This window comes from Lepus europaeus, chromosome 8 (assembly GCF_033115175.1).
Source record: "Lepus europaeus isolate LE1 chromosome 8, mLepTim1.pri, whole genome shotgun sequence".
NCBI classification, from domain to species: domain Eukaryota; kingdom Metazoa; phylum Chordata; class Mammalia; order Lagomorpha; family Leporidae; genus Lepus; species Lepus europaeus.
The window spans coordinates 71,755,687-71,779,570 of record NC_084834.1 but is presented as its reverse complement, the minus strand read 5'-3'; the positions used below and the strand labels follow the sequence as shown (position 1 = coordinate 71,779,570).

Genomic DNA, 23,884 nt, shown 5'->3' with positions numbered 1-23,884 from the left:
GGATTAAGTGTCAAAGGGATCACATAAACAAAACTAGTGACTGCTAATACTAACTGATAGAATTAAAAAGGAGAGAACGATCCAACATGGGAAGTGGGATACACAGCAGACTCAGAATGGCGGATGTCCTGAGCAGCACTCTGGCATCAGAATCAGCCCTTAAGACATTTGGGTCTTGCTAAAAAGCCCATGAGAGTTTTGCAGGCATGGAAAGCCAAGACAATCTGGCAAAAAACAAAACAAAACAAAACAAAAAACCTAAATGAAGATCTCTGTGAGATCCCAGCGGAAAGAACGGGCCATCAAAGAAGGAAGTACCTTTCTCTGAAGGGAGGAGAGAATTTCCACTTTGACTATGGCCTTGTCTAAATAAGATCGAGTTGGTGAACTCAAGAGGCGTCCATAGCCTTGGCAGCTTATGACAAGAGCCTCGGATGATTACTGACGTCATAAATAAATGTCAATTGTTAAATCAGCAACAGGAGTCACTGTGCACTTATTCCTCATGTAAGATCTCTGTCCTTAATGTGTTGTACTATGTGAGTTAACAGTATATCTAGTACTCAAACAGTACTTTATACTTTGTGTTTCTGTGTGGGTGCAAACTGTTGAAATCTTTACTTAGTATATATACTAAGTTGATCTTCTGTATATAAAAATAATTGAAAATGAATCTTGATGAAGTATGGGATGGGAGACAGTGGGAGATGGGATGTTGCAGGTGGGAGAGAGGTTATGGGGGGAAAAGCTGCTAAAATCCAAAAGTTGTACTTTGGAAATTTATATTTATTAAATAAATGGTAAAAACAAAATGGTAAAAAAAAGTCATTCCTGAGTTTTGCTCCTAACTCTGTAATCTATTGAATGATTTTTCATTTCGACTCTTAGTTTGCTCAATTCTAATATGGGTTGATGTTTGGATCAAGTTAATTTATTTAAAGCATATGATATGTTAGTTGCAAAATATGATTCTTTACATTCTTCTGAAAAAAAAAAAAAAAAAGAACTGTCTGAAAGCAACACCAAAACCTAGCAAAGCAGATATTAAATCTTAGAGCCCCAAATCTGGCATCCTATATACATTGTGGAAAGAAATGAGCCCTCTGTTATTCAGGTAGTCCTGTCCCTATGACTTTGCAGTTCAGGAGCCACAACTGCTGTCTTGGGCTGCGTGCTGATACTGGGGGCATTCCTGGGTGGACACTGTACACTGCTGGCCACTCTAGCTTTCTGGAGTCCCTGCTGTGGGTTCACTCTCATGGCCCCACAGGCATTGCTCCATTAGAGGTTCTCACCATGGGGCAAACTTTTGCCTGGTCTCCCATACTTTCCTTTGAAATATGGATGGATGCCACCATTACCCTGTAAGTCTTGCATTCTGTGCATCATCAAAAACAGCATCATGTGAATGTCATCAAGGTCTGCTGCTGGAAGGAACAGTGCCTGGACTCAATGGAGCCATGACTGTAGCTATGAAGCACTTCCATGGAAAACAGAGTAAAACCCCAAAGCTGTCAGGGTCAGTGAGCCCATGGAGAGTATCCAGAGGCCCATCCTTGAAACAATTTGCCCTAGAAGGCATCTGGTCCTATGATGGAATGGGTGGCCTCATTTCTGAGATGCCCTCAAGGAATTTTCCTTATTTTCCCAATACAAAGCAACTGGCTTTTATCTGCACTAATTTTTTTTTTTTAAGATTTATTTATTTATTTATTTGACAGAGTTACAGAGAGAGAGAGAGGGAGAGACAGAGAGAGACAGAGATCTTCCATCCACACGTTCACTCCCAGATGGCCGCAATGGCCAGGGCTGGGCCAGGGCAAAGCCAGGAGGTTCTTCCAGATCTCCCATGTGGGTAGCAGGGGCCCAAGCACTTAGGCTATTCTCATTGCCTTTTGCAGGTGATTAGCAGGAAGCTGGAAAGGAAATGGAGCAGCCAAAACTCAAACAAGTGCCCATGTGATATGTTGCCATTGAAGATGGCAGATATACCAGCTATGCCACAATGCTGGCCCTTACACTAATCTTTTTTGTAGTTCAGGTGTACCCTTCTCTTTGCAACAGTTTTTTGCCAAGCTTTGAATTTTTCCACAGATCTCCACTGGTTCTGTTTGTTCCTGAATCTCTTGAAAGCATGCAAAATGGTTTACCTTTCATAAATTTGTCAAACACCCTGGGTCATTCTCTTTAATCTGGGCTTCCAGAAAGTTAGGGAATGGACACAATGGATTGAGTTCTTTACAATAGTCTAAGGACAATCTTTTCTCCATTTTCCAATGGTATGTTCATTTTCATCTGAAGACTAGTTCTCTAGTCTCATTTTCAGAGCCTTCAACAGGATCACCCATAATGCCTCATACCCTTACAATATTCTAGGTTTTTTGCTAGCTTGCTCCTCTAAATTTTTACAACCTTTGCTCATAAACCAGTCCCAGAGACAGTCCCACATTTTCAGGCAGTTACAGTAACAATTTCATTCCATGTTACCAATTTTCCGTATTGGTCAGGTTTTCTGTTACTACTAGAAAATACCAGGGGCCAGCACTGTGGCACAGAGGGTTAAGCCATTACCTGTGATCCCATGAGAATCAGTTAGAGTCCCAGCTGTTCCAATTCCAATTTAGCTTCCTGCTAATGTGCCTGGGAAAGCAGTGGAAGATGACCAGAGTGCTTGAGCCTCTGCCACCCACGTAGGAGACCTGGATGGAATTCCTGGCTCTTGGCTTTGGCTTGGTCTAGCTCCTGCCATTTTTACCATTTGGGGAGTCAGCAGATGGAACATCTGTTGCTTTCTATCCCTGCCAATCTCTCTGTTACTCTTTCAAATAAAATATTAAAAAATAAAACTCTTCATTTTTAAAAAAAGGACAAATGTCATTAAAAAAAATACACACACAAAACAAAACAGTGACTGGGTAACTTCATAAAAAACAAGTGTTGGGGCTGGTGTTGTGGAGTAGTGGAAGATGACCCAAGTGCTTGGGCCTATGAACGCATGTGAGAGGCCTGGATGAAGCTTCAGAATCCTGGCTCCAGCCTGCCAAGCCCCCGACATTGTGGTCATTTGGGGAGTGAACAAGTGGATAGATTTCTCTCAAATAATAATAAATAAAAATAAGTAAAGATTTAAAAATAGGGGGGAAGGCTGTTAACTCAGTTTTTGAGGCTGAAAGTCCAAATAGCACAGTGCTAGCTTTTACAAGCATCCCCTTGGCTGCATCACCTCATGGCAGGTGGCATCTGGTTGAAGTATTTGCAAGGGGGAGAGATCACCACACAGACCGGAAACTAGAGAGTTATTCACGGGTTAGTCTCAGACTTTTTTTATAAGTCCTCTTGCAAGAACTAACTCAGGGGTCCTATTAGAATGACCTTAATCCCTTCCAAGGGTGGTGCCAACCAATAATCTATTCACCTCCCACTAGACTTCACCACTTAATAATCAAAATACATGAACCTTTGACAGACAAATCACATCCAAACCACAGAACTTTCTGACTTAATATAAAAAAAAAACTCAAGAATTAATCACTACACACACACACACACATACATGTATGAGCTTGTTTTATATAAAGTTATCTAAAATTAAAGTGCTATAGAATTTGGAGACAGTGAAAATAAAATATTCTTTACTTTTACTGTATAAATAATGTGTAAATAAGTCATAATTTCCATTCACAAAAGCTCTTGGAAATAGTTGTTTTTTTTTTCAAGAATTCTCAGGAATGTACATGAGTGGGATGAGTGAAAATTCAACATTCATTGAGTACATACTATGTGCATATATTACATTAGTGTAGGGAAAAGTGGACAATGTGAAAAGTATTGCATTAAAAGGGCATAAGAGTTTACTACCTACTGGCTGGGATAAATCCCTACATAATTTAAGGTGATTAAAAAACAGGCAAGGATAACACAGGCTTACAGGAAGTTAATAAAAGTTAATTGTGAAAATGGTGACAAAATACTTGGAGGAAGATAGACAATTAGTTAATATGAGGCTGGGTACTGACAGTAAACACTCAAAATATTAAACGCTCAAAAGTACCAGAAAACTTCACATTGAGTCACCTCTGTCACCCTGTAAGGTACCTCATTATGCAAGATCAACTTGGGGCTTTGCTAGAAGATGAACTACTTTTTCCTCTTTAAATTGCTTTTACTACAAATCTTATGAGGGTTTCATCAAGAATGTCATTATCAATCATTATTTTCATACAGTATGGGAATTATTAAAATAAAAATACTAAAGACAGATTGAAAAAAGATTCTAAGTTTTGCTAAGTAACATTTAGTATTTTAAGAAACAAAAGAAATTTGATTCTGAATATTTTTATTAAATTACAGTACATTTAACAATATATGTTCTAGTAATAAGTTTTTACCTTTTGGGTACTATAACATCACACCTGTTTGGACACCCTATTTCTTGAGTTTCTTTTGGGCAGCTTTCTTCTTAACCATCTGTAATCTCTTCATAGCATTGAGCTGTGATTCTTGTGAAGTTGGACCTTTAAGGGATGCTGAGGAAGAGCTACTAGATTCTGAAGTACTTTTACTAGTGGTACTTCCACCAGGGCCTGATGTCCCACTATTTCCATTCCCACTTAGTTGGTTGCTGCTTCCTGGAACTAAACTACTTGGACTGGGAAGACCTACTTTGCTAACATTATCACAACTAACCGAGCGACTAAGGCCAGTTTTGCCTAAGGTTAGAGGTGGAGGTGGTTTCAGTGGTACAGTGGGTGTTGTACTATTATTGGAACCTATTTTAGAACCTATTCCACCTTTGGAAGATGTTGCCAGACCAGTCAAACCCACAGGCTTCTGGCTGGCAGATGAGGTAGCAGGTTTTCCACTGTTGTTTTGTGTTGTAGAACTCAATTTTGCTGTTGAGGGACCAGTAGAAGATGTTTTGGCTGCAAAAGCTGCCCAACCTGTTAGGCCACTAGTTACCGAAGAGGAAACACTGGTACTAGAAGAATTTCCTGAAATAACCGTGGATGTCTAAAAAAATAAGATAAATATTACATTAGTGCAAAGTACACTCAATATCTACATAATATTCTTGCATATATAACAATTGTTACCAAAGTAATGACTTCAGGAATTTAAATCACACCACCAAACTAGTTTTTTTTATGAAGCTGATTTGATGAAAATACTTGAAACAAAACATATCCAAAGTTAGTGAGCATTACTGTTTCCAAAGCAGAAATGTTTGGATGGTATGTTCTTACCACAATGATTCCAAAATAAAATACATGGAATTCCTTTTTGGAGAATTGCTTCAAATCAAATTAAGTGTTTTAACTTATTTTTCACCCGAGAGGGTTATGATCTAACTCAGTAAAATATCCTGTTCTTTAGACTTTGCTCCACATAACTAACAATTATTTAAAAAATATATTTCACTCTTGGGGTGGACATTTGGCCTGGTGGTTAACAAGATGGTTAACATGCCCACATATCATGTTGGAGTACCTGAGTTTGAAATCCACCTCTGGGTCCTGGATCTACTTTCCTGCTTATGTAAACCCTGGGGGAAAGTGGTGCTATCTTAAGTAGTTGGGTTCCTGTTACCCATGTGGGAGATTTGGTTTGAGTTCCCAGCTCCTAGCTTTGGCCTGGCCCAACCTCTGCTGTAGCAGACATATGAGGAATAAACCAGCAGATGGGAATATGTAGTCTCTCTCTCTTTCTCTGCCTCTCAAATATATAAATAAAATCAATTCTATTCCTAAGGAACAAATATGCTCACATCTAGGATATCCAGAAGATGTCTGAGTTTCAGAGATTCATTTAATATTATTTATTGAGTGAATATATGATGAAAAGAAAATAGTCATATATAAATTTTAAACATATCTTTTAACAAAAGTTGCCCCCAAATTTTGAGCAATTGTTAAAATATATACATATGTGCTAACTTATGAAAACATAGACAAATTGTGAAACTAAAATTACGAGACCTGTTCTTTGTAATACATTCTGAATTATACACTACTTGTCAATGTTTTCATTAAAACTATCACCTAAGAGGTTCCTGCTTTGATATAAAGGGTTTTATATGCTATTAGGTTTAAATGCCTAATGGTATTTTGGGTAGGTCTAACTCACTTGTAGATGTATTTTATTTTTTAAGATTTATTTATTTGAAAGGCAGAGTGACAGGGAAAAAGAGATCTTCCATCCCCAAATGGCTGCAACAACCAGGTCAGAGCCAGGCTGAATCAAGGAGCCAGGAACTCTATCCTGATCTCTCACAAGGTGGCAGGGGCCCAAGTACTTGAGCCATCTTCTGCTGCCTTCGCACACATGTTAGAGGAAAGCTGAACTGGGAGTGGAGCAGCTGGGGCACTCCCAAGATGGGATGCAAGTAGTGGCTTAACCCACTGCACCACAATGCTGGCCCCCTACACATATTTCTTCAGGTTATAACTCTTTAATTTCTTTGATGTACTTCCTAAGATGGCAAATCAAGTTCCCGGTATTACCAATGCCATTTCATAAATACATATTACTCTTTTTCACATAAGAAAATTTTTACTTTCACAATAGAAAAAAACATACTTTCTTCAAATTAATTTTGAATTGAATTTCTTATTGACACTCTTTCTACCTTCAAACTTAAGAAGACTTGCAAAACTGTTGAGGGTTTATGGGAAAGGTAAAGAGCACATTTTTGTTTTAAAAATGGTTATTATCATGCTTAAAATATGTCCAGTTTGGAGTAACGCTGTGGTATAGTAGGCTATGTCTCCACCTGAAGTGCCAGCATCACATATGGGCGTTAGTTCATGTCCGGCTGTTCCTCTTCTTATCCAGCTCTCTGCTAATGGCCTGGGAAAGCAGTGGAAGATGGGCCAAGTGCTGTGGCCCTGCACCCACACAGAAGACCTGAAAGAAGTTCCTGGCTCTTGGCTTCTGATTGGTCTAGCTCCAGCCATTGTGGCCAACTGGGTAGTGAACAAGCAGATGGAAGACCCTTCTTTCTGTCTTTCCCTATCTCTGTCTGTAACAGTACCTCTCAAATAAATAAATAAAAAATCTAAAAAAAAAAAAAAAAAAGGTCCAATTATATTTTGGAGCTGAACATTTTTTAAAAAACTTATTTATTATCTCACAGGCAGAGGGATACAGAGAGAAGGAGATGGAAATGGAGAAGGAGAGGGAGAGACAGAGACACAGAGACAAGGATAGAGAGAGGTAGCTTCCATCCACAGTTGCATTCTCCAAATGGATGCTACAGCCAGAGTTGGGTCAGGATGAAGCCAAGAGCCAGGAACTCCATCCAGGTTTCCCACATGGAATGTAGGGACACAAGTACTTGGGCCATTATTTGCTGCCTTCCCAGGTGCGTTAGCAGGAAGCTGGATTGAAAGCAGAATAGCCAGGGCTGGCGTTGTGGCATGGAAGCTAAAGCCACTGCCTGTGACACTGCCATCACTTATGGGTGCCAGTTCCACTTCTGATCTAGCTCCCTGCTAATGGCCTGGGGAAAGAAACAGAAGATGGTCCAAGTGTTTGTGTCCTGCCTCCCACGGGGGAGACTCTGATGAAGCTCCCTGGCTCTTGGGTTTGGCCTGGCCCTGTGCTGGCCGTTGTGGCCATCTGGGGAGTGAACTCGTGGATGGAAGTACTTTCTCTGTTTCTGTCTGTCTGTCTCTCTGTAACTCTTTCAAATAAATAAATAGGTAGATAGAAGTCTTAAAAAAAAAAAAAAGAAAAAAGGAAGAAAGAAAAAGAAAATAAAGCAGACCAGCCAAGACTCAAATCAAAAGAGTATTTATTCCCATACAGGATACTAGCATTGCAAGTGGTATCTTAACCTGGTGTGCCACCTGTCAGCACCTAGAACTGAACTTTAAAAGAGTTGATAAAAAATGTTTAGCAGCCTTCAATACTGTCTGCCTGTAAATATTTGAAACCAATGTGAAAAGCAATCAAAATATTCAGCTGTGAGATCTTCATTTTACAAGAGTAAGAATCCAGATTCTTGTTCACATACTCTGAAAAATGACCCTTTTTTTTTTCTTCAGAAATATGACAACTATCTCATGATTTTATTCAGATAAAGAAAACTATACAAATCATAAATTCTTAGAGGAACACATGCAGGTAGTCAGGGAAATCAAAAATCAAAAGGACACAGGTGTGGGAAACTCAATTTTCAGTTATGATTTATTTTTTCCTTTTCTTCATATTAAACATAAAACTGCCATATGGCTAAATGATCTTTCAGAATATTTCACAAATGAAAGCCCATCTGAAGTGATTAAAAAGACCAACACTTAAGTACAAAGAAGAAAGCAAATTGAATGGGCTTGGCATTTGGTCTTAATGACCTGGTATTGCTTTTCAACAGAATGACAGATGATTTATAATACCATCAGGACACATAGAAGTAGAATAAGACAAATAATGGAAATTAAGTGATTTCTAACAATTTTAGTATGGAAAATAAATTTTAAATTTATGTTCATTTTCTATGAAGGACAGAGAGATGGAGAAAGAAATTCAGAGATCTTCTACCACTGATACTTTCAGCTAGGGATGAGCCAGGCTACAGCCAGGAGCCTGGAGCTCAATCTTGGTTTCCCAAATAGGTAGCAGGCATCCAATCACTTGGGTCAACACCTGCTGCCTCTTAGAGTATAAATTAGCAGGCTGCTGGAGTAGAAAGCAGAGCCAGGACTTGAACCATGCACCCTGCTAAGGGATGCAGGTTTTCCAAGTAGTGATTACACAGGTTTTCCAAGAGTGCCATATGCTCACCCCTCAATTATTTTTAACTATAAATAGCTTCCTGCCATTATCCTAATTAGAAAAGCCATTTACTTCTTTATGTGTGAATGGAAACAAAAATTTTTATAGTAAATATAGTTACTTTTATTGTAAAAACACCAAAACCTTTTAATCAGAACAAACAAGACACTCAAAGTTGTCTTTTACTTGCCATAAAATGATTTCATGTAAGATTTCCTTTAGTAATAACAGGAATTTAACGAAAAATGATTATGTATGGAAAAAGCAGCTCTTATAATTACTTCCATCAAATCCGTTATTCTTCTATTCCAATTCACTATGTTCTAATATAATAAATCAATAATGAATATCCCCTTTACATCAACTCTTTCCCAGTAAATTATAAATGATATTCAAATATAATTATTAGAATCTTTCTCAGAGTACTTTATTTTCATATATTTTTTTTAATCACACCAAGATTCTTGAGCTTCCAAACAGCTCTTCAGACAAGGTAATATCTTCAGCATTTTCTGGGGTCATTTGAGAATTCATGGCTAATTTTTTTTCTACTATCTTTAGTGCAATACTTTTTTTTTTAAGATTTATTTATTTAATTTAAAGTCAGAGTTACACAGAGAGAAGAGAGGCAGAGAGAATGGGGGGTTTCTTCCATCCGATGGCTCACTCCCCAATTGGCCGCAACAGCCGGAGCTGTGCTGATCCGAAGTCAGGAGCCAGGAGCTTCCTTCAGGTCTCCCACAAGGGTGCAGGGGCCCAAAGACTTGGGCCATCCTCTACTGCTTTCCCAGGCCATAGCAGAGAGCTGGATCAGAAGTGGAGCAGCCGGGTCTTGAACCAGCGCCCTTATGCGATGCTGGCATTTCAGGCTAGGGCGTTAACCTGCTGCGCCACAGCACCGGCCCAAGTGCCATACTTAAATTTGGAATTTACTCAGTAAAACAGCTGTTACAAAATTGGATTAAAAAAATATTTCATTCCATATCAAAATAACAGGACAGAATAATGTACTATGATTGCAAGGATGCAAACCTAGGAATGATACTGTCACTAAATAACATGGTTCCTCAGAATAACAGGTAAGAACTAGGAAAGTTGATGATTATAAAGGAAAATAACAAGAAGGAAGAAAACTTCAACAGCCAACACGTAGTATAAAGATCAAAACTGCTGCTACAGCAGAGTTACTCAGAACTAAATTCTTTATTGCAATATGTAACTCTACAGGAATGATAACGAACATAGACTGTTCCTATTAATAATAAAGAGAGAAATAGAAGAGTTAGAGGTTAAGTCATGATATAAGTGTTCCCTTCTGGGACATCAAAGAAAGAGGTACCTTTCTTTGAAGGGAAGACAGAACTTCCACTTTGATTATGGCCTTGTCTAAATAAGATTGAGTTGGTGAACTCAAGAGGCTTCTATAGCCTTGACAGCTCATGACAAGAGCCTTGGGTGATTACTGACATCATAAATAAGAGCATCAATTGTTAAATCAACAATGGGAGTCACTGTGTACTTGCTCCCCATGTAGAACCTCTGTCCTTAATGATTATACTATGAGAATTAACGGTAAAACTAGTCTTCAAACAGTACTTTATACTTTGTGTGTCTGTGTGGGTGTAAACTGTTTAAATCTTAACTTAGTATAGAGTTGATCTTCTGTATATAAAGATAATTAAAAATGAATCTTAATGAAGAATGGGATGGGAGAGGGAGTAGCAGATGGGATGATTTGCAGGTGGAAGGGTGGTTATGGGGAGAAGAACCTCTATAATCCAAAAGTTGTACTTTGGAAATTTATATTTATTAAATAAAAGTTTTCTACTAAAAAAAAACAAATCATACAATGTGGCAAAGGCAATGGGTTGGGAGTTCTGAAATCAGCCTGCCTTAAAAAAAAAAAGTTCCCTTCCTGACTAATTAAATTGTAGTCTTAATTTCTAACAAGTAGTCATTTATTATATAGTTTCTCAAATTTTTCAACAAGCAACCATTGTTTAATCAACTAAATTAAATCAAGACAAAAAATGAATCTGTACCTTGACTTCTGTTCTCTTGAATGCTTGGAAAGTTGTCTCTTGCTTGAGTTTAGTTTCTGGTTTCTTAACCAACGGATCTTTTACAGCTGGAGCTACAGAAACAACTGTAGGAGCTGGTTTCTGTGGTGGTTTCTGAGTTTTTTGAGCCTGCAAAAATCAGTAGATTAAATTAGTTACAAAATTGTAACTGAATATACAAAGAAGATAATAAACATCTATCACAGGACTCATCACTAAACTGAAATGCAGTTGAACATTTAAAAAAGTATTCTGATGACACTGAAAACATAGACTGTAGACAAATTATTTTTACCATTATATTAATGGTTTTATAGATTTCATTAGTTTTCAAACAATAAAGAGTATTAAGCTTTAGAAATCATGCATATTAGGGTTGGTTAAAAACCATCTTAACTAGACAAATTGAATTTTTTTAAGATTTATTTATTTGTTTGAAAGGCAAAGTTACAGAGAGGTGGAGAGAGGAGAGAGGAGAGGGGAGAGAGAGAGAGAGGGAGAGAGGGAGAGAGAGAGAGAGGGAGGAAAAGTCTTCCATCTGATGGTTCACTCCCCAGATGGCTGCAACAGCCAGAGCTGTGGTGATCCGAAGCCACAATCCAGGAGGTTCCTCCAGGTCTCCCACGTGGGTGCAGGAGCCTAAGGACCCTGGCCATCTTCTACTGCTTTCCCAGGCCACAGCAGAGAGATGGATCGGAAATAGAGCAGCCAGGACTTAAACCAGCACCCATATGGGATGCCAACACTGCAGGCAGTGGCTTTACCTGCTACTGTGCTGGCCCCTGAATTGTTTTTTAAAAAAGGAAAAGTACAAGCTGAAGAACAGTCATCCCTGGGTATCTGTGGGGGATTGGTTCCAGGGTCAACACTCAGATATTAAACTTAATGGATGCTCAAGTCCTTTATATAAAATGGCGTAGTATTTGCACCCTTATATTTTAATTCAGGTCTAGACTACTTATAACAATTAAGTTTTTTATAAAAGATTTATTTTATTTATTTGAAAGTCAGAGTTACAGAGAGAGGGGTCCTCCATCCACTAGTTCACTCCCCAAATGGCTGCCACAATCAGAGCTGAGCTGATCTGAATCCAGAAGCCAGTAGCTTCTTCTGGGTCCCCCTTGTGTGTGCAGGGGCCCAAGCACTTGGGCTGTCCTCTGCTGCTTTCCCAGGAGCATTATCAGAAAGCTGGATTGAAGTGCAGCAACCGGGACTCAAACTGGCACCCATATGGTATGCTGGTGCTGCAGGCTGGGGCTTTACTCTTCTGCGCTGCAGACTGGCCCCAATACCTTTTTTTATTTTTTTGACAGGCAGAGTGGACAGTGAGAGAGAGAGAGTCAGAGAGAAAGGTCTTCCTTTTTGCCGTTGGTTCACCCTCCAATGGCTGCTGCGGCCGGCACATCTCGCTAATCCAAAGCCAGGAGCCAGGTGCTTCTCCTGGTCTCCCATGCGGGTGTAGGGCCCAAGGACTTGGGCCATCCTCCACTGCCTTCCTGGGCCATAGCAGAGAGCTGGCCTGGAAGAGGGGCAACCGGGATAGAATCCGGCGCCCCAACAGGGACTAGAACCCAGTGTGCCGGCGCCGCAAGGCGGAGGATTAGCCTGTTAAGCCATGGCGCCGGCCCCCAATACCTTTTAATACCTAATTCAATGTCAGTGCTATGTACATAGTTGTTAAACTGTATTCTTTAGAAAATAATGAAAAAAGCCTAGATATGTTCAGTACAGATGCAATTTTTAAAAAATATTTTTGATCTGCAGTTGGCTGAATCCATGGATGCTGAATCTACATACATAGAGAGCTGATAATACTGAGTACATAAAGAAGCTCATGTAAAATGTAATTAAAAGATAATGTGTGTTTTCCATGAATATTTTAAAGTGCCCTCATGTATGTAACCAGTTTTAAAGACTTAAAGGAGTTTTCTTCTTGAAATTCAGGCACATTTCTTTCTTTTTTTTTAGGCCCCTGCACCTGCATGGGAGACCTAAAGAAGCTCTGGCTTCAGATTGGTCCAGCTCCAGCCATTTGGGGAGTGCACCAGTGGATGGAAGACCTTTCTCTGTGTCTCTCCCTCTCTCTCAAATAAATAAAAAGGAAAGAAGCAGGGGAGGGAGAAGTGGAGGGGAGGAGAAAACACCAGGGTTATAACTGGGTATGTGGGGAAGATTTCAGGTCTGATGTAGTTTCGTGTGGGTTGGTGAAAAACTGCAGCCTGTGGAGAGGGGCCAGCCTTGCCTAGCACACAAATGGCAACCAGACTGGAACTTCTCTCTGATTCAGACACATTTCTAAGTTTCTGAGTTACCCAGGTGAGTTAAAATATAATTCAGACCATTTAAATTGTTTGATATGCAGAGAAGGGATAAAAAAATTATTTACTGTTAAATGATAAGTCATTTTGAGGTTTTTCCAAAGTGCAGAACAGGCACACTGAATCCTCAAGAGAAAGTTCAGGATGAGTCCACAGGCAGTAATTATCAATATGGCAGCAGAAATCAAAAAAATGTATTACTAAATGCTGCCAAGTAGGAGTGTATTATTATCTTAGATTGATAAACCCTGCAATCAGTAACATGGCTCTGACCTTGTGCTGTAGTGAAAGCCATTACTAAGAGGAAAATTATAGAACTGAAGAATGACTTTGGACTCTGCCAAATATGTATCACAACATTTTCACTAGATCTTTCTACAATACTGTGTACTATAGAACCTCTTCCAGTTGTGGAAATTAATGTAAAGGGAAGGGGGTTATCAGATGCTCTTCATATCTTTGACATACCTTGGAACAATAAATGATTCATATATGGGAATCTCACTAAAAGCAATTATAGTAAGAATGACTAGATTTAGTATCTCCTTTCTCTCATTAAACTGTCTACTGGATCCTGGTCTTCAGGTTTACTTCAGACCATGTTTTTGGTATTTTCCCACATCTACACTTGGTACATTCTAGTCATGTTTTAATATTAGTCATGGCTACCCATTCAGTATTTTGGCTCTCAGACACATAAACTGGCCTAACCACTGATTTCTGGTACTAATCCATGTTTCTTTCCACATAACTTATCTTGCAATGAGAACAACAGAATATAGACTATATCTAGTCCTGACTTCCACTCATGAATGAGACCAGGTCTTATTGACAAATGAATTAAATACTTAATTTGTAAAGCAGATAAAGAATAAACAGTATGCCAGATGACATGAAGAAGCTAAGCAGCAAAACATCTGGAGCTGAAAGCTTACCTCAAGTTCAGGGAATGTTACACTTCTAGTCTGGCTTGGTCAGAGTGGAGTATATAGGTGAAGTGGTAGCAAAGAAGGACACAAAGGTAGACTTGGGTCAAAAAGAAAGGTTTCACATATGCAGCCTAAGGAGTATAACCTTATTATATAAGTAATTGAGAGACTCCTGCCATATTTAAGCAAATAAAATTGATAAATATTTAAAAATAATAATTTTAATTGTTATAGTGAACAAAGTGAATTGAAAGTGAGCAAGGAGAACTCTTTATGAACTACTGTAATATGTAAGTAATGACAGATTTGGTGGAATAGGGTAATAAGAGAAATAAATAAGTTTAGGAGATATACAAGAGGTAGCATTAACAAATCTACAAACAGAGATATGGAATTAAGAGAGGCATCAAGAATCACATTTTCAGGGGAGTTGTTTAGCCTGGTGGTTAAGAAACTGATTAATATGGTTATATTCCACATCAGAGTGCCTGGGTTCAACACCTGGTTCTGATTCCTGATGAGTGTCATGCAAATACACACCCTGTGAGGCAGCAGTGATGGCTCAAGTAATTGGTGAACTAGATTGCATTTTTAGCTCCCAGCTTTGGACCCATCCCAGCCCCAGTTGTTGAGGGCATCTGGGGAGTGAACCAGTGAATACAAGCTTTCTCTGGCTTTCTTTCTTTCTTTGTCTCCTTCCCTCTCTCCCTCTGTCTCTCAAATAAATACATTGAAAAAAAAATTCTAAACAATAATGTCTTCTAGCTCAGGCAACTGCAGGACAAACTGAATGGAGAACAATTTTAATTTTAAAGAGGTTAAACTTCAACAGCCTGTAAGATATCTAGTCAGGTGTAGAATCTCACCAAGAAAGAGGGTTAGAACCATAAATATAGAATTGGTATAAACTAAGTCAAAAAAAGTGGGAGAATTGAGCTTACTTCAGCTGTTAAAAAGCTATAGAAAAACAAAGTTACTGAATCCTAGTGGCTTATCAATGTTCTAGAATGCACTACATTGCTTAACTGAAACAATTTAGGGTTAATTTAAAAAAACAGACTGATCAGACAAAATCTACCTTGTCAAAGAAATTTCCTGTTAACAAACAAAAAGTATACACACTACTGAGATTTTATTGCTTTTCATAAGAATATATATATTATATATATATACACACACTTCTTTTCTGATTTAACAATGAAAGTAAAGTGGTTATCTTGAACTTTTAAGTAAGAACTTATGACTTTAACAGTGCATATTTGATCAGACAACTTTATGTAGAAATTCATTTAACTGACAGACATGAGAACTCTTCTAACAAGGAATGGGAAGAGAGACTGGGCGAGGTTCAAAGAAGTCACTGGAGTAGACAGCAACTTACTAATTTATTTAAAAAGAAAATTATCCAGTAAAATGGATAAAAATACATTTTAATATGATATTAAGGACTCTTATATTACTGAACAAAGAAAAAAGAAAGTACACTGGGAGAATGAGATAAAGAGTCAGACAATGCGAAGGAAAGACTGAGGAATAGAGAAACACAGACGGAAAGATAGAGATAAACAGTACTTCTGTATACAACTTGTAAGTTTGGAATTTTAAGCTCAGGAGTAGACATCTGCTGTATTTTCTTACCAGTCTCATCAAGACTAAGGCTTTATATCTCACCACTTTTCCACAGTAAATTACAGTATCTTAAAATGCTTATAAACACATTGACATCCTACTAAGGAATATTTAACTTTTCTGAGTCTCCAACCCTGTTTGCTTATCTGTATTGGAATAAGTCAAAAGATGAACAGAGAAAAATGTATATATTATGTTATGGACTTTAGGCATGGACACATAAATCCCTTATGTATAGCATATGGGAGGTCTTTGAAAGGTTCATGGAAAACACAAATTATCTTTCAATTCCATTTTTCATGACCTTTTTAGAGTTTTTACACACCTTTAAATAATCTTAGGTTTCATTGTTTATATTTTTAATATCATAAATGTTCAGATCTTGAAAGCTCATATTAGCAAAAGAGCAACAGAGAATGTTTAAAGTTGAGAAAAATTTGACTCCTACCATTCTTTTCATCTGTCTGGTACATCGGGCACAATACCACACCAGGCGAGGGTCATTCACTTCCTTGTCTGTTACCTGGGGTTTATGGCAGTCTTGGTGGTACAGATTATGGCATTCTTGACATTCGACTAATTGATTACCAGATGCTACTGTCATCTGCCTAAGAAGAATATACCACTGAACGTTATACTTTCCTGAACACAACAATTTAAGTCATTTCAGCTTTGCTCTAGTATGTAAATAAACAAAAGGAAAAACAAAGAGCAAAATAACAAATCCCAACATGTAGCCTGCACAAATACTTCAGCTATTTTAAAGCTTACAATCAACCATTAATAAATACACAAGATACCCAAATAAAAGTGGGTATATACTCCTTGTCATATTGCATTGTAATTTTTTTCTTTCTTGACAAGTTCTTCAACAGTCTCAAATATACTTTCTTTGTAGTTCTATTCAATTCCTTAATATTAGTTAGCTAAATGTTGCTCTATCTTCTTCAACATGAACAACCTAAAATTGAGAACTAAACATAATCATCTATAGTGCCCAGCACATGACTGTGCAAACAGGTGCTTGATGAATGTTGACTGAACTGAATATAGCAAAATATGCATCAAAGTAGCACAAAAAGCTATCACTATAGCCTTGGCTTTTCATAGTAAGAATGCTGATAGAGTATTACAGTTACTAGTACTCTCCCCATTACTTTTAACATTTAATTATTTATAAAATAACTTTTAAGGTAGACAAAGGCTGAATAAACAAATATATGTTGAAAGCAGAAGCACATAAACTCATTCTCTATAAGATTATATTTACTTAGTTCTTTTTTTTTCACCCAGAAACCTTTTATTTAAGGTATACAAATTTCATGTATTTCATAAATACAACTTTAGGAACATCCCACCTGTCTTCCTATTCTCATTCCCTCTCCTATTCCAATTCTTATTTTATTATATCATTTCACATCATTAGACTTGAAAACATTAGAATTTAACATTTTTAAAAAGAAAACATCAACAAAAATGACAATCTTTTTATTGTGCTAAGTGTTTAAGGGCATTAACAACTAAAAACATAATCCTTAGCATCAAGGAGCTTAAAATTTATTTTTGTAAATGTATTTTGTACTAAGCAGAATTATCTGTTTTTACACTTTTGCAGCTATATTATAAAACACCACTCAGAATACCCTATATGATCCATTCCTTTCATTTACACTATCCTTAGGAAAATACTTAAGAATGTTTTAGAAAATATGTACCAGAGCATTTTTATGCTATCAATTCAGAAAAAATAATAATAATAAAAAAAAAGAGTCTGGTGAACAGAGTCTATTTCACTAAAGAATAATGAAAATCACTTTTCCCCTAGAACTCAAGAATGAAGAAATTATTACTACATGAATAAGCAAAGTCATAGTCAGGAGAATAAAATTGTTGATAATTTTCAAGATGTTAAATTGCTTTTAGAGTTGTTCATTAGTCACAATCTACTTATATTTTCTCAATCCTTGAATAATAAAAACAAAACAGAACACTTCAACAATTGTTCTGATTTGGGAGAGAATGGAGGGGGAGGTGGTTGTTAAACAATCTGTATTAAGGTACGACTTACCTACCATGCGACTTACCTGCAAACAACACAGGCCAGTCCCATCTCCATAGCAAAATCATCAGCACTGGTCTCCTCAAAACTGGAAAGGTCAGCTATAGCTAAATCCTTGCTGGTTTGGACAGTAATGGGAGAGGACCGTGTCTCTGATTTCTCTAGTCTAGGTTTCTTTGGAATATCAGCTCCTTCAGTAACATCTGATTTTATCTATAAAAAGTACCAATCAGAAAATGATAATAAAAGTAACATATAATAAACTTTAAACCACTGAGAGATGTTTATAGTTTGTTATGATTAATTCCATTTTGCAGATATTTTGACTTAATTAGGGACAGATTTATACATTAGACTGTAGAAGAATTATAATTAAGAGTTCAACAGACTTACATTGCATATATTTTTGCCTATTAAGATGCTTTGAATTGAGAAACCATAGCAATAATAAGGCTGTTTTCAATTTTAAATTATGGACTACTAGATATATTAAAAAAAAGTAAATAATAAGCTATCTACTAGTCATCCAGACAAAACTCTTAATGTGTTCACAAAGAGCTATGTATATAAAAAGTAGCTCATAGAAGCTCATCATAATAGAGAAAGGAGAAATAACCTAATTGCTCATCAGCAGGGGAACACAAAAACTGGTTTATTCATAGAATGAATATTATATAGTACCTAACATAAGTATCCAGATCTATATACATCATCTTTGACAATTTTCAAAAGCACATTTCAAGGACATAAAAATTTACCAAAGGATATATATGCAGAGTACATATCACACAAATTCAAAAGCAGAGAAAATAGTATATAGTTTATTAATGATACTATTTATTAAAAGTAAGAAAATATAAGAGATAATATACCACATGTTGAGGGGAAGGGTTACTAAAGGTATACTTAAATGTATTTTTAATTAATTCTTATAATCTTAATTACTATTTACAGAAATCATCCAAAATAGAGAATCTAAGAATTATTCATCACCTGTTAAGGTACAGACCATCCTATAACAGAATTCATGGTTAGTCATTTACATATTTCCTCTTTCCTCTCTATGTTTTTTTCTCAACAACTATTAAATCTGTAACCACTGCATTAAGAATTAAAGTTTACAGTTAGAGTTTATACTCAAACTATTCTATCCCCTGAGGCTCAAATATTTGGTTTTAAAAATGTTTTTAAATTTTACTCATTTTTCAAAAGGTCTACATCTACAGCCACCAAATTACATCTACTGAGTGATTATTATGTATCTACACTCACTGTTATACAAAAGAAGTAGGCATAAAACATTGTTTCTTGTCATCTATGAAACAAATGATTAACTTCTTTCTTTTTAAATTAGATCAAAACAAAATCTTACTTTATCAGCAGGTCTCTTTTCAGCTTCCTTCTTTACCTTTTCAGTTGTGAGGACCTTGCCATTATTATTGCCTGAAGGAAGACTGGATGATGTTTTGGGTTCTTGCTTAATAGAAATAGCTTTTGTGCTTGAAACTTTGGGTGGCTCCACATCCTAAAAGGTAAAATACAAAGATACTCAAAAATTTTAAATACTCAGGTTGCTTAATGCATAAAAAGTCATAAATCTAAGTAATTTTCATCTAAATGTTATGATCAATATTTTAAATAACGTTGAGAAAATAACTGTTGAGAAATAATTGATATACAAACTGAACATACTTAAACTAGAAAATTTAAGTTCTCACATTGTATAAACCATGACTCTATCACTATTTTCAATATAATGAACATATCATATTCCAAAATCTTTTTTGTGGTCCTTTGTAATCACTCTCTCATAGGACTATATCCTGAGAAACCATACCCCATTCTTAGGCAACAACTGATCTGCCTTCTGTAGCTACAGTTTATGTTGTACTTTCTAGAAATTAATTTAAGTTGAATCATACTGTATTTACTCTTTTTTGTATGGCTGCTTATATTTAGCATATATATTTTGAATTCATTCATGTTGTTAAGTGTATAGATCCATTTCTTCTTTTTAAAAGAATGTTATAAAATTCATCATTAAGAAGTCTCTATTTATTTATTTATTATTTTTATTTGAGAAGTAGAGTTATAGATAGAGAGGATGAGACACAGAGATGTCTTCCATCTGTTAGTTCACTTTCCAAATGGCTACAATGGTCGGAGCTGGGCCGATCTGAAGCCAGGAGCTTCATCCAGGTCTCCCATGTGGGTGCAGGGGCCCAAGCACTTGGGCCATCTTCTGCTGCTTTCTCAGGCACATTAGCAGGGAGCTGGATCAGAAGTGAAGCAGCTGGGACTCAAATCAGCACGTATATAGGATGCTGGTGCCACAGGTGGAGGTGTAACCTACTATGCCACTGAGCCCACCCTGTCATTTCTTTTTAATGCTGTGGGATATAACACAATCTGTTTGTCCACTTACCTATTGATGGACATTTGGGTTGTTTGTACTTTGGGGCTACTGCTAATAAAGCTGTTACATACTTTCATGTACAAGTCACTGTATGGACATGTGCTTTCACTGCTCTAGAGTAAATTTCTAGGAGTGGAATGGTCATATGGTTAGTGTATGCTTAATTATTTAAGAAACTGCCAAACTGTTCAAAAGTGGCTGTACCATTTTTCATTTCTACCAGGAAGATATGAATGTTACTTAGAATGGTTAGTCTTTTTAATTTTGGACATTTTAATAAGTATATAGCAGTACTTCCTTATGGATTTAATTCACATTTCCCTAACAGCTAATGATGTTAAGCATTTGGTTAAAATTTCTTTCCATTTAAAAAAATGAGGTTGTTTTCTTTTTCAAAGAGTTCTTCACAAGACCTTTGTTGATACATGACATGCAACTATTTTCTTTCAGCCTATCGACTTTTTATGCTGGCTTAAACTTAAAATTCTTACTATCATATTATCAAGGTTTTACTGATATAGTTATCATTTACTGTTGTTAACGGTATAAAAAGTTGATGTATATTATGCTTCTCAAAATCACCCCCAGATCTGCCAAGTAAACCTGGAATAGGAAATGCAGTCTATTTTCTGTGATAATACAAATGATATACATCAACTTCAGAATAGTAGTTACCTCTGTGGAAGAAAGGAAGGGGAGTGGGTTTCAGATCCACTGATAGCAGGGTGTGATTTAATGTTGTGCTGATTGTTTAGACCATTGTTAGTAAACTGAAACTCACAGGCCAAATCTGGCTTGCTATTTATAGCTACACTGGAACACAGCTACAGTCATCCATTTATGTAGTACAAGAAGCTGCATTCATGCTACCATGGCAGAACTAGTTTCACCAGAGACCATCAGGACCACAAAACCTAAAATAAAGACTGTAGACTAAGGAAACTAATAGAGAAAATGTTAAAGCATGTCAAACTTAAAAAGTGTATCATGTATGTAACATAAAAAATTGAGGACATAATCCTGAAGCATTTGAGAAATATTATGTAATTAAGCAAAAAAGTTGCTCAAGTCATTGGTGGGTGAGTATAAGTTCCAACTTCATTGTTTCACATTTGCCTTCTCATTTATGTAAAGAGTATCAACCAATATTTATTTTAAATTACATTCATAAAGCTGGTTGTTAATGTTTACAAGCATACCACTGTCTCCAGGTGATTCTTAGGCATGCTGAAGCTTCAATCATTCTTCTCACACAAGTTATGTTGGAAATGTTTGGATGAAAGTTAAAATTAAAGGAACTTGTGCTTTTAAAATACTTATTTTTTCTAGCAGGAAAAGTGAATTCCAGTTAGCAATAGGGGCAGCAGGCTTTTTAATCACAACAAATTTTTGATGTGCTTTAACAGACGAACTTCTATTTTAGAATCTCACTTTATTTAGTAATAGATTTTTCCTATTTGGATAATACCAACACACAGAGCAGCATGAACTTGGTAGTGTGTTTTGTAGATCTGTACTAATGTGATACACCTTAATTTATTGGCCCTACCAGGATGAGAATGAGAAGAAAAAACTGAGATCACAATGTTTCTACTATTCAAAAGACAAAAAGGCTTGAGAGTACTAGAGTTACTGTTGAAAAAAAGGCTAGAAACAAAACATGAATGTTTAGTTGGGTGCTAACTATGAAACCTGACCCTGTCTTAAGCTTCAGATTCTAAATAGACTTGAACTAGTTGGGTAGTTCTATCTTCCTCTTCTCAGCTTGGTTTCTAGGCCCACAGAACTAGGTGACTTGGAGTTACAGGGCTAGGGCTGTAGAGATTTGAAAGAATACTTAGTAAGTATTAGAGAATAAGTATTGTCATTTACAGCAGCATATTATATAACAGGTAGAAACTAGTCTAGGTGACTTACAGTATTTCTCTTAATTTTGTGTAAAATGGGATTTCAAACAGGTTTGTCTGGCTCCAACTGTGCATTCTTTTCACATAAAGCTACCAATGGCTGCTTTGTTATTATCAAGATTGGAGTTACATAGTTCTCAGAGTTTATTTACACCTCCTTTTCTCTTAAATTATCTACTTATATTTAATTTAGTTTTTTGAATAATCCCTTCCCTTTTACTTTGTTAATATTTGCCTTTAAAACATTATAGAGAATAATCAGAAATTGTGGTTACATTCAGCAGCTTAAAAAAGTCTTTGTGACCATAAAGAATTGGAAATTATGTGGTAAACAAGTGGGTATCTATAAACATAAACTAGTAGAATAGAACACTACCCACATCAAGCTAACTTCTCTCTAGTGTTGTGCATTACCTGTCCAAAAACTTAAGGGAAGAAAATAAAATTAAAGAACATAATTTCTTTGTGCCACAAGGAAAGATTATTTTTGCAAAGACTGTTTTGAGATGGTCTAAATGTTATTGTACAACAAGCATTACAAAAGTTGTTTATAGACATAGGTACCTTTTGAGATGGACGGTAACTTGCATCAACACCCCGAGCCAAGGATTCATCAAGTAGTGCTTTTAGTTTCTCAGCAGAATCTTTACTCTTCGAATGTAAGAAACCTAGTGCTTTCAAAAAAATAGGGTCAAGTTCCAAGTTCACAGTAGCAGCCATTGCAAACACCTACATGGACAAAAGAGGGGAGGAGTAATTTAGAGACAATGTGTAATTAACAATGACAGTTTTATCTACTATGTTCTTTTGTTTATAATGACATAATACTGTGATCATGGTAGAAAATTTAAACTCTTCAAAAGATTATTCAGATATATGTAAATTTCCTCCTTATTCTTGACCAGAGTTATGCAGATCTTTCTACCTAAAACAACCAGTGTCATCAATTTTCTTTGTATTTGTATCCATGGCAAAGCTTTAAATGCAGATAAGCTCCTCCCTGTCATTCCTAGCTTTGTTTTAAAACATACACATATAGTTGTGGTACCTGTAGGAACTTGGCATTTTTAGGTCGAGTTTACTATACATCAAAATTTCCTCTCTCAAACCCCATTTCCATAACAAAAACAATGATTTAGTGTGTGGGGGGGCAGATTACAGGAAGGTAATGGTTAAATGATGCATTAGATGATAAGTTATAGAGATCATAGTCCCAGCTTTTATCTCACACTATCTTTTTCTGCTTCTTTAGTCTTCTGCTCCAATTTTGAATATCTCAAAAATATATTAATGATAACCTCACTAGATCACTTTTAGATTGTGGTATTGTACACATTAATCTATTTAAGAAAAGTAAGGTCTCTTGTGGGATGGTGTCATATCCACTTAAAATACCTTCCTGCATAAATTTTGTGTGTGTGTGTGCCATAGGCTCTACATAATGCTCTGTGTCCTAAGGAGCTTAAAAAACAGTCAAGACAGATGAAGACATACATCAAAGGCTCATGAAATTTTAAAACATTAACAAGTTTTGTTTTTAGTTAATACCAATGCTATCAGGTGGTTCTACTTCTGGTTGTCACTTTTCCAAATACCTCTCCAGGCAAGGAATTATTAAAATAGAAATGTATTCTTTGTGTTCAATCCTTTTATCAATATATTACGGCTTGAAATCCTCTTCTATCCTGAAGGTTAATAATTATAATAATGCAGCATATTTGCTACAGTTAAGGATCAGTCAGCAATTCCACAGTAATTTCTATTTTCAGGTTTTTTTTTTTAAACTCCATTAGG

General features: G+C 36.4%; 1 protein-coding gene across 3 annotated transcripts in view; it reads right to left on the bottom strand.

The window, feature by feature from the left end:
- Nucleotides 1-4,319: 4,319 nt before the first annotated feature.
- INTS12 (integrator complex subunit 12) overlaps nucleotides 4,320-23,884 on the bottom strand; it is a 28,386-nt gene continuing 8,821 nt past the window's right edge. For all 3 annotated transcript variants that reach the window (XM_062199786.1, XM_062199787.1, XM_062199785.1), the window contains 6 exons: nucleotides 22,655-22,819; nucleotides 19,140-19,292; nucleotides 17,793-17,980; nucleotides 16,157-16,316; nucleotides 10,815-10,961; nucleotides 4,320-5,010 (listed from right to left, as the gene is read on the bottom strand). In XM_062199786.1, coding sequence (XP_062055770.1) covers nucleotides 4,426-5,010; nucleotides 10,815-10,961; nucleotides 16,157-16,316; nucleotides 17,793-17,980; nucleotides 19,140-19,292; nucleotides 22,655-22,810 — 1,389 coding nt within the window. In that variant the 5' untranslated portion in view covers nucleotides 22,811-22,819 and the 3' untranslated portion in view covers nucleotides 4,320-4,425. The remainder of the gene's footprint in view (nucleotides 5,011-10,814; nucleotides 10,962-16,156; nucleotides 16,317-17,792; nucleotides 17,981-19,139; nucleotides 19,293-22,654; nucleotides 22,820-23,884) is intronic.